The 11,984-nt window shown below is 31.1% G+C and overlaps 1 protein-coding gene and 1 long non-coding RNA gene across 2 annotated transcripts; one reads left to right on the forward strand and one right to left on the reverse strand.

Annotated features, from left to right (window-relative positions):
- Positions 1-2,850: 2,850 nt before the first annotated feature.
- Positions 2,851-5,743, forward strand: LOC103834059. Its single transcript, XR_626390.3, has 3 exons — positions 2,851-3,048; positions 3,192-3,376; positions 4,840-5,743. It is a non-coding gene; the product is annotated as an uncharacterized LOC103834059 (long non-coding RNA).
- A 105-nt stretch (positions 5,744-5,848) lies between these two features.
- LOC103834060 (protein DMP4-like) lies at positions 5,849-7,819 on the reverse strand. The gene has a single exon (XM_009110113.3). The coding sequence runs from the start codon at positions 6,556-6,558 to the stop codon at positions 5,914-5,916; it is 645 nt and encodes a 214-aa protein (XP_009108361.1). The 5' UTR covers positions 6,559-7,819; the 3' UTR covers positions 5,849-5,913.
- Between the last annotated feature and the right edge of the window lie 4,165 nt (positions 7,820-11,984).

Here is an 11,984-nt window from a genome sequence, read left to right on the forward strand (position 1 = left end):
GATAGCTCGATCTTTTCAACTTTTTCTTCTTATTCTTGATTTTTTTTGAAGAGAAAGTCGTGATGAAAGTATCTGGATTCTAATTATTCTCGATCTGAATTATTGGTATATATATAGAGTCTAATGCACGGCAACAATTTTTTTTAGAAAACACGGTTTTTATTTGTTGAGAAAAAAATTGAGAAAAGAAAACAGGTGTGGATCAACGGCTGTCTCTGGTTCAAATTAAGCTAGTGGTATGTGATACTACACACGTACGTACTCTTTTGAAATCGACAAAATTAGATATTGTAAAATAACGACAAAGTTTCCTCCATTATTTAGTGATGCATCGAAACAAACAACACACAAAAATAAACACAACAACAAGATTTTAAAAATTGATCGAGTTTAATTTCATATACGGACAACCAATGATTCTAACTTTATTTTATTGGGTTAGGTGTTCATAAAAAGCTTAATGGTGAGAATTAGGTCAGAGAGTTGTAAGATCTTAGCTCTAGCTCTGATACCATGAAATATATTATGAAAGCGTGTGTTTATTGATACAATAGGCTGAGTATATATACAACGTAAGAATATCCTATGCTAGCTAGGTAAAGGTTATCTAGTCCCATAACAATAGGGAAACCATATTATCATGTTTATCCCTTTAATTTTCGAACTAGACATTTAATATACATTTAAAAAGCTTGATTATGGATAAAATTATATCAATTCGAAAACGACTGGATATATATCCACTTCCTAAATTCAAAACATAATTATTTTTTAAAGATAATAGTATACATAAGTTGAATATATATATATAGTTTTATAACTTTATATCATTCATTCACATGTTAGCTATAAATATCATAATATTGTCGGTATGATATTTATTATTTTCTTAAACCTTTCAATTTTTTTTATCATAAACATATAAAGATATCATTTTCAAAAGGTATTAATAGACAAATAAAATAATTTCTCAAAATAATCTCACAGCTTGAATTACGGAGAATACGACACGAGAAGAAATTTCGGAGAACTGTACGAATAGTTGAACTAGTTCTTTGTATCTATCGCATTTTTGGTTTGGCAAGTCTTGTCTGTTTAGATGTATCTCTACTTGGACGAGAGACACACGAGATATCTTATATTATTAAAATTCAAGTATTTTGGAAACATAGATTACAATTTTTTAAAAAAATTATTTGGAAACATGGATCTATATTATTAAAACTCAAGTATAAATTAAGTTTGTTTGGAAACATAGATTACAATTAAAAAAAAATTGTTTAGAAACATATATTGCACTTTAAAAAAAAAAGTTTGTTTGGAAACATAGATTGCAGTTTTAAGAAAAAGTTATTTATTTGGAAACATAGATTGCACTTATAAAAAAAAATTAGTTTGGAAACATAGATATCACTATATTAAGAAAAAAAGTAATGGACTTATATTTTTAAGAAAAATTGGATGTCCATTATATTACGAGAAAATATCTATCTGGTACCTAATCGGGTTCGGTTCAGGTCTGTTTGGGTTTTGGGATCAAAGATTTCAGCCCCATTCGAATATTTCTAAATTTCAGTTTGGGTTCACTTCGGATTTTCGCGGATTCGATTTGAGTTCGGTGTTAACCCATTTAAATTACTTTAAAATTCATTATATATTTTAAATATCTCATAAACTATAAACAAAATAATATATTAAATATAAATTTGAATAACACATGTGAGAATACATAAACTTAACATATAAATTAGTTTAGTTCAAATATTTGGATAGAGAATCAATAATTACTTTAAGTATTTTTGGTGTTTTAAGTATACTTTTACTATTTTAGATATTTACTATTGATTATTATATTTTTAAGTATTTAAACCAGCTTAAGAGTATCATATATATTCTCGATGTTTTTATATACATTAAAATCTAAAAATAATTAATATATATCAGTATATAAATCTATTTGAGATACATTCGGGTACCCGAAATACTCCGGTTCTGATCGGATTCGTTTTCTCCAAAAATTTAAATTTTGAATAATTCAGATATTTAATCAATTTCGGTTCGGGTTTGGTACTACCTTTTCAGATCGGGATCGGTTCGGTTCTTCAAATTCGGTAATTTTGTCCATCTCTTCTATTTTATTAACATGAAAAACAAATAGAAACTTTGAAAAAATACATTTGTACATACGCGAGGGTCAAAATCTAATTTCCAATTAAAGTTTGGGTACAATCAATATATCTTCTACAACTTGCAGAAGTTTTTTCTTCGGATTCTATTTCTACATAAAATATAACTCTTTATTTCTTTTCAACTTTAAACAAATTACTCTTTTGATTCTCCAAAAGAAGCCTAAAAAAAGCTGAACTTCTCGATACATTTCATCATGTGGCTAGGCAAATATGAATTTATTACTTAGTATTCATTTGAATATTCGGAGAGAAAATTTATCCATGGACTGTACTTTCTTTTAGAAATTAGCCTAAACCATTCTTTAAATCCTAAATATGTCCAGATTGTAAATTAAAAAAAACCAAAAATATCTTTAAAGGGTAACACAAATTTATTTCTAAAATTTCAATTAGAATTCACAAAATTCTTTACTTTTTGTGGATAAGAAGATCAATTATACAGTTCACGGTTTGTTTGTTTAGATTTACTTTTCTGGTAAATAAATATAGAAAACATTTTTTACCTCAAAAATCCTCTGGTTAAGGCGAAATAAGAAAATCCGGTTGAAATTCGATATAATACAAGTTATAAGTAAATTTAAAATAGAGCTTCTGTCACCAATTCAGGCTCGTTCAATGTGGTTGAGTGACTTGAGTCTTCCAAGAGTTACATCTCCCACCAGGCTTCGATAAATATTGGTACCAACTTCCGAGCATTAAGTCTCGAGACCCTTCCCAGTACAGTCTGGTGTTTCTGGGCCGGGGGTGACTCCGCGCGGCTTCTTCTTCCACATGTGCACATGTGACATGTGGAAATATATATTCCCAGTTCATTCTGGTGAATCAACACTGTCTCAACCATTTCTGAGGCCCAAATGAGGTAATCTAAATTACCTCTCTTTTTGTGTCTATTTATCATGTGAAAGCTCTTCTTGACAGATCTTGTCTCTTACTTTCAAGTTTCTTTATGTCTCTATGATCTTATGATGATTTATGGACGCGACCAATATAACAGATTAACAGAGAACCAAGAACTTGGGTTATTCTCCAGGAAACAGAGACTTGGAAGCCTGAGAACCAAGACCATCTACATACGATCTTTCGATTGCGCTAATATTCATTTTGTGTTAGGATTCAGATGATTTTCTTTTTCGACTATTGTGTTCTGCAGATTCTCCGGTAAGGTGGAGCCGTGGAGCTATATAGAGGTATTGCATTGTGACTCGTTGTGTTCGATTAAATTGGGCTTATTAGGAGCTTAATGGGTCTTCATATTACTTCTCTTCTCTAGTAGGAGAAAATATATAAAATCATATGTTTAGCATAATTTATTTTACTATCGTTTAAATATATATGTTGAGAAAAAGATAGCAAAAATTTATAGAAATTCAAATTTTATAAAAAATTTCATTAATTTCATAATAATAATTATAATAATATATAATATTAATTCAGTTTTTATTTATAAAACAAAAATAAAAATTCTATGTATTTAAATAAATTTTAAAATTATAATTTATTCTGTTAAAATAGAAACACTACATGAAACTATATCATGAAATCATATTAGATTAAGATAATTTAAGACTCCTACCAACACATTACATGCTACTCAGAGCATCTCCAACTCAATTACTCATGATACTAGAAATTTATAAAATACTATTTTTAATATTTTTGACTGTCTTGCTTCTTGTTTCCATAGGATCACAAAGAATTCGATCTTATTTGACTCTAATAAATAAGAACTCTATAAATTAGTAATACTGAGACTATAATATTTTATTAGTTTACAAAAATCATTTTAGATACATTTTTAGATTTTTTAAAAATAGGAAAATAGTTCATTTTAGAGTGTATATTAATTAAACTTTGTAAATTAAATTTTATATTATTTTATTATTTAATATACTGTATATAAGAATACTTTGAAGTGTTACTATAAATAGAGAAAGAATTCATTGTGAATATAAAACAAACAACACAATGTTTTGTTTATACTTATTACATGTCTATAAATTATTAATTTATAGTGTCTATAAATTATTAACTTATAATTTAATAGGTCGATATATTTACATAGACTTTCTTTAAATATATTATTTGATTATTTATTGGTTTATGTCATATCCTCCATTCAATTCAGAACCGATGCATTTGTTTTAATGTTTTTGTAATTATTTTTGGCATTTGTAATTCATCTGTTTTTTTAATTATTTTGGACCTTTTGTAATTTTCTATTTGGTTTTATGTTCTTCTTTTCTGCACCTTTAAAAAAAATATTTAATAAAAAAAAAATTTTATAAAAATAAACCAATAAAATTTATTAGTTTACCGAATTTAATTCATCGGATATTTGTTTATAGAATTTCTACAATAGTTTGATATTGGAAGGAATTGATAACTAAAACTATGTGATACTTACCATATTTTCAATTAAAGTTTGGCTACAGTTAATATAATATTTTTATAATTTTATAATTATTTTCTTTTCATTAAATTTCTACAGAAAGAATAAAATATTTTTTCAACTTCAAACAAATTTATCATTTGATCCCTAAAAGAAGCAAAAAAATATTTAAAGATAAAATTTAAGAAACTAAATAAAAATTTGCAAAAAATTTTATTTTATGTATTGAATACAGCTCCGATTTTATGTATTTAATTTCAGAAAAGAAATGTGGCCCATTACAAGCCCGGTCGCGTCAGGATAGCCACCTACCAAACCTTCAAGACGATCTGACACACTAATCGAGTGTCACAAAGGAGAAGAGACCCATTCCCTACGATGGCGCCAAACATAGGTATCAACTGCTCCGTCGATCACTGTTTCAAGTCAGACAGTAATGAGGAAGTCGAGCAGTTTCCACGCAACGAAGCATCTATAAAAGAAGAGGAAGCTATGAGAAAAAACATACACAGAAAAAGAGAGAGAGATAGAGAGAGAACTAGATTTGACGGCGAGTTAGTATTTATAACGACGAGTTCATTATCCTTTGTATCTCCTTTCGGTCTTTAGCTTACACTTCATATTAACGAAATCTTTGGCACTTAAATCTCTTAGATTACTTGATTAGAAACGTTATAACGTCCCTCTTATCGGATTTAGGATTCAACTTTATGCGGATAAGAAAATCAATTATATAACGCGCGGTGTGTTTGTTTAATATATTTTTTGTGAAATAAAAGAAAATTTATATGACATTTTTTACCTCTAGAATTTTCGGGTTAAGGCAAAATAATAAGCCAACCCATTCTAAACCGAGAAAAGCAGTTATCGTTGAATATAAGGTATAAGTAAATACAACTAATGCCACCAATTCGAGCCCGTTCAAAGTGGTAGAGTCTCACTTGAGTAACAACTCCCACCAGGGTTCGATACCATATTGGTACCCAACTTCCGAGCAATAAGTCTCGTGATCCTTCCCAGTATAATCTGGTGATTCTGCGCCGGAGTTATCTCTGTGCGGCTTCTTCTTTATCATATGGAAAGATTTATTCCCAGAACTTTCTGGTGACCGTGTCCCAACCATTGTTGAGGCCCCAAATGAGGTAATCTAAATTACCTCTCTTTTTTATTTTATTTTGTTCAGTTATGCATATTCAAAATCAATAAATGTTATTTGTAGCATAAATTATTTCTAAATAACTTGAGTACATCTCTGTTAGAAGCGTCCTTGTAATGTAAAGAGATCATTAAAGAAAGAATCAAACAAATTACAAATAAGTAAACATGTTGCTGGTATCATTTATTACCAGGAACTGGAAAACCAATACCATTGCGTGTTGTAGGAAATGTTGCGAACAACATACTACAAAACACCCCAACGCCTACCGGCAACGCCGTGAGAAACTCCAACTCTTCCGCTGACGGTGCCGGATAAAAACAGTTCACCGTATTCCGATCGAATAAAACCACCGCACCAAACACCAAAAACGACATGAATGCATGAGCAAAATCTATAAACCTTAGTTTATAGTTTTTAGCTAACTCTTGAGGAAGCGTTGCGGATCCATCAATGATCCAAAACCCATGGATTGTTGCAAATCCGTAGCAAAATGTACCGTTTTTGTCTTTGTAAGAATCTGTGAAGCTAAGTATGAAGCAAGAGAATCCACATATCGCCACTAGGCTTGATGTCATGATCTTGCAAGCTAAATCGCATTGACCACCGTTTGAAAAAATTGGAGATAAGAGCTGAAACGCGAGAACAGTTCCTGTTGGTAAGAGATTAGCTAAATGGGCTGTGGTTTGAAATGTTTGTCCTATTGCCTTTTGTATCCATGTTGTTCTTTCTACATCGGGAAAGCCTTTGTTTTCTTCTAGAAGTGGCTTTTCGATATCTTCTTTAGTACTTAGTTGATGATCTTCAACAACTTTGATCTCCATATCTTCAAAACTTTTTGCTTTTCTAATTCTCTATGTTTTTCTTTGGCCTTGGGAAATGATTTTCTGATGGAAAAAGGAATAATGATGAAATTTAAGTTCGTAGAGGATATATAAGAGAGGTGCGAGAAGCTACTTTGCAATTTTTTCTTATGCCTTGCAAGTAACATTTGAGACTTAACAAAGTCTTCGTTTAATAAGTGAAGTATGTTTATCTGGCACAACCTTTTTTATTTAAGATGAGATTAGTATTCGTGTTTTAGATAAACTTTTAGTATTCTGATACGTGTATTTGAATATAATATTTTGAGTTTCCATGGAGCTTCCTGACATGTGTGATGATTACAACTATCGCATTAACAATCCTCCATGTTGTTTCTAAATCTTTTATATCTTTTCATGTTTAGATTAATTGATTTCATAAAATCATAGTGGGATTCTTAGTTGGACTGTGTCAAATGTCAATTAGGCGAGCGTCGTATAGTAATATATATTCTACAGTTTATATTAATAACTTCGATCATGATCATATTTGCTTGTGTGACTTGAGAATCTTTCGAGTATCTCGTAATGTCTTTTAATAACACTGATAGTTAACATCGTGGAGGTCAAGTAAGGTCTAGCCGTCTGGGTAACAAAATTTAGATAAATTATTACTCGGTTAAAACTGTTTGGTAACGCAAAGTGCTTAACTCCCTGTAGAAACAAATAAATTATTAGATAACTGTTGTGCATAGTTTATAACTAACGCAGATTACGAAAGACGAAAGTCATATAAGACACGCATTGAGACCTGCACGTTACATATTTTGCTCGTATTATTCTACCGATTTGAGTAATTTTATTTCTGACATTTACTTTCAACTTTCACATTATTTCGATGTCCATAATAATCTAATTTTTGCTTGATTTATCGCTTTGCTGTATTTCATAAGAAATAATAAATCCGCATGAATATAAAGCATTTCTCAAAAAAAAAACAAGAAAAAAAAAGAAGAATATAAAGCAGAATATTATGAAAATGGGAATTGTCTAGTGTACGAAACAATAAACATCCCGATGTCATTGATGAGGCTTGGAAGGAAAGATCTTGTCATAACGGTGGACCTACTAACTTGGCCCCGTGTGGAACAAGGTAACTTTTCTTTCTTTTTTTTGGAATTTTTGCAAAATTGACCTACAACTTAAAGTCAAACACAAAACTAACCTCCTTTTTTTTTTGAAAATTGGTTTTGCCCTATTCACCCCACAAGTTCATATAATTTACGAAAATGCCATCAATTTTTTTTTTTTTTTTTCGAAAATGACATCTTTACTCTCTCACCCTCATCATCTTCAAGTAATTACAAGATTGCCATTGTCATCAATACCACAACCACCATGAACAACCAATTTGAAGCTCTTAATGCTCCTAAAATCGATTTACCCTTCTTCTTTTTCCATTCTTGTGAACTAAACACAACATATCTCTCACTTTCTCTCCACAATGAGCTAAAAAAACCCAAGATTTTGATTCTAAAATTTTTATGGTTCATAGAGTCATAGAAGCTAACGATTATGGGTGGGTGACTTCCGTTTGTGATTCTGTGTGCTTGGAGAAGCCTTATGTATGCTAAGGAACTTATCTCACCAATTTAAGGTATGACATCGAGTTTTTTTCCAGATCTGTTCGTCAGACGACTTACTTGGGAAGTCGTCTGGCTGTAGACGACTTACCTTTCAGTCGTCTGGCTGTAGACGACTGACCTGGAAGTCGTCTGGTCAACGCAGAGGTTATTTTTGCAATTGACTTTGAAATCTGTAACCTGAGACGACTGAAAGTTAAGTCGTCTACTATTGTTTGGTTTCAAAAAAAATTCCAAAGAACCTAGACGACTTACATTTCAGTCGTCATAGGTTAGTTTTGTATTTGACTGGATAATTTCAGAAGTTTGACTTCCCCAGACGACTTACATTTCAGTCGTCTGGCGAAAATTAAAATAATAATATTTTTTTTAAAGTAAACGACTTACAATTAAATAGTCATAGGTTAGTTTTGCAATTGAAAAAAAAACTTCAAGATTTAATTATACACAGACGACTTATAATTCAGTCGTCCACCAGACGACTTAATTGTAAGTCGTCCAGGATTTTTTTCCGAGATTCTGGTCAAACCTCGTAAATTCTGGACGACTTACATTTCAGTCGTCTCGTGGACGACTGAATTATAAGTCGTCTGTATATAATTAAATCTTGAAGTTTTTTTTTTCAATTGCAAAACTAACCTATGACGACTTAACTGTAAGTCGTCTACTTTTAAAAAAATATTATTATTTTAATTTTCACTAGACGACTGAAATGTAAGTCGTCCAAAAAGTCAAACTTCTGAAATAATCCAGTCAAATGCAAAACTAACCTCTGACGACTGAAATGTAAGTCGTCTAGCTTTTTTGGAGTTTTTTTTTAACCAAACAATAGTAGACGACTTAACTTTCAGTCGTCCGAAATAACAGATTTCAAAGTCAATTGCAAAAATAACCTCTGCGTTGACCAGACGACATATAGTTTAGTCGTCTCGACAACTTAGATTGAAGTCGTCCGCGTCTTCTCCACTAGTTTTTAAGTCTTCTACGTTAGTTTTTGAATAACTTGTATTTTTAAGAGTGATAAGTAACTTCAAGATATGTAAAACTCATATTTACAAAATATGTTCTCTCCCTTAGTTTTACTAAATTTGACTAAGTTTTTCAATGCAAACTTATAAAAAATATGATATGCTTTGACTAGTTACTATTGTTTGTTTCCATCTCTTACCAACATTCTTGTTTATTAAGATGAGAAAAAGGCCATTGGAGTTTATTATTGCATATGAGAGATCCAAAGATAAGAAAAATGCTACTGAAGTCTATTATTTCATTGATTTGTAAATGTGTAAACACATTGTTAGCACATTTAATACATCTTGGAAAACATTATTACTGATTTTACAAAAAATTCACAACTAAAAGAGTATACATGCAATTCATAAAACAGACCACAAACAAAACAATTATAGATCATTCATCTACAAAGACAAGCTTGGATTCCACTTGAGTAGACAAGACCAGACAACTTTTAAGAAGTCCAGACGACTTCTAAGAAGTCCAGACGACTTCTAAGAAGTCCAGACGACTTCTAAGAAGTCCAGACGACTTCTAAGAAGTCCAGACGACTTCTAAGAAGTCCAGACGACTTCCAGGATGTTCAGACAACTTTGCCAGAAGACTTTTAGGAAGTTCGGACGACTTCCAGACGACTTTACAGGAAGTCCAGACGACTTTTAGGAAGTCCAGACGACTTCCAGACGACTTCCAGATGACTTCCAGACGACTAACAAGTAAGTCGTCCCAGAAGTCTTCCAGATCTGAAAAACCTGCATATTAAATCCAGATCTGAAAAACCTGCATATTCAAAAATGTTCAAATGGCTTAAAAACAGAAAAAATGAGTGGAAGATTAGATAAATCTACCTTTACAGAACACACAAAAATACATATCTAAAAATAATAGATCTACCTTTAAATTAGTGGAAGATGAGTACCAAATAATTAAAAACCTGCAAAAAAAAAATAGATTAGTAACAAAGACATGAGACAAAATTGAAAAATTCATATAAAGTTTGGTGTTTTCAAGTCAAAGAGATTAGAGTGGGTTTGGAGAGTTTTAGTTTGGGAAAAAAGTAAGAACTTTATACAACAAGAAGTTACCAAATGAAGAAAAATCAGACATAAGAACTTACCAAAACGCTCAGAAAAATCCAGACGACTTCCTAGAAGTCCAGACGACTTCCTGGAAGTCCAGACGACTTCCTGGAAGTCCAGACGACTTTGTCAGAAGACTTCCAAGAAGTCCAGACGACTTCCAGACGACTTCCAGACGACTAACAGGTAAGTCGTCCCAGAAGTCTTCCAGATCTGAAAAACCTGCACATCAAATCCAGATCTGAAAAACCTGCATATTCAAAAACGTTCAAATGACTTAAAAATAGAGAAAATGAGTGGAAGATTAGATAAATCTACATTTATAAAACACACAAAAATACATATCTAAAATTAATAGATCTACCTCTAAATTAGTGGAAGTTGAGTACCATTTAATTAAAAACCTGCAAAAGAGATAGATTAGTAAGAAATACATGAGACAAAACTGAAAAATTGATATAAAGTTTGGTGTTTTCAAGTCAAAGAGATTAGAGAGAGGTTGGAGAGTTTTAGAATGATGAACATTACATTTTTGTTGCAGCCATTTGAGAGGAGGAGAGAGAATGTGTAAATTTTTCTTTATATAGGGAGACAAAAAATCCAATTAGATTAAATATTTTTGACTCAGACGACTTCCTGGACGACTTACATTTCAGTCGTCTGGTGAAGAAATTAAAACAGACGACTTACTTGTAAGTCGTCTGGAAAGTCTTCTATTTTAGTTTCCCGCTAAAAATATTTAATTTCCAAACTGAAATATATGTCGTCCGGGTAAATTATTCAACAGACGACTGAAATATAAGTCGTCCACACCCTAAACATAACCCCTAAACTTAATTATCTAATTAAACACTTCATAAAACTAAATCAAACTTGAAAAGTGTTTACTATACACAGAAATAAACACATATAGGTGAAAACTAATTTTTGAAAAAAACATTTTAGTTTTTCAAAATCTAACCCTAACAATACATACAATACTACAACATATGTTTGCCAAACTCCTAAACCAAAGTATTTCATGATTCACTACTTCCACTCATATATCTTCAAAACAAATCAATTTTATCATATCTTAATTTATATCAGTTAAAACTGTTTATAATTACTTGATTTTTATTTTTTACGCATCAAAATATTTTTTACAAGATTTATAAATTATTTTTAAAATAAACTGGTACCAGACGACTTACACTTCAGTCGTCCAGACGACTTCCAACATCTCAGACGACTCAGACGATTTACTGGGGCTATATTCGTAAAAATGGCTTCTGTTTTTTTGTTTGGTCACAAGGGGCTGAGCTGTAATTTCACTAGGCTTTTAGGTTAGTTTTGCATTTGATTCAAGTTTGGGTATAGGTTTGGAATTAAAATCAAGTTGTGGGTTAGTTTTGGCAAAAACCCCCTTTTTTTTTCGGGGTTTGGCAAATTATTATGTTCACTTTTTACTTCTTCTTTTTTTATATGTTCACTTAATGTAGCTAGAAGCTCGTAGATGATCTTCCCCAAAAATCTAGGATTGTAGAATTTGAGATTCCGCAAGCATATGTAAGAAATTTATTTTACTTATATTTTACCGCGGGTAATGTCCGAGCAGATTTTATGTGCTGAAATTGTATTAATGGCCCCAACAAACATTGGCGAGTCTATATAATAATATGAATGTGTTTCAAAAAAAAATGTCCGAGTTCCTGATGGACGAGTCAATAAT

The sequence above is a fragment of the Brassica rapa genome, chromosome A08, assembly GCF_000309985.2.
Source record: "Brassica rapa cultivar Chiifu-401-42 chromosome A08, CAAS_Brap_v3.01, whole genome shotgun sequence".
Classification (NCBI taxonomy): Eukaryota; Viridiplantae; Streptophyta; class Magnoliopsida; order Brassicales; family Brassicaceae; genus Brassica; species Brassica rapa.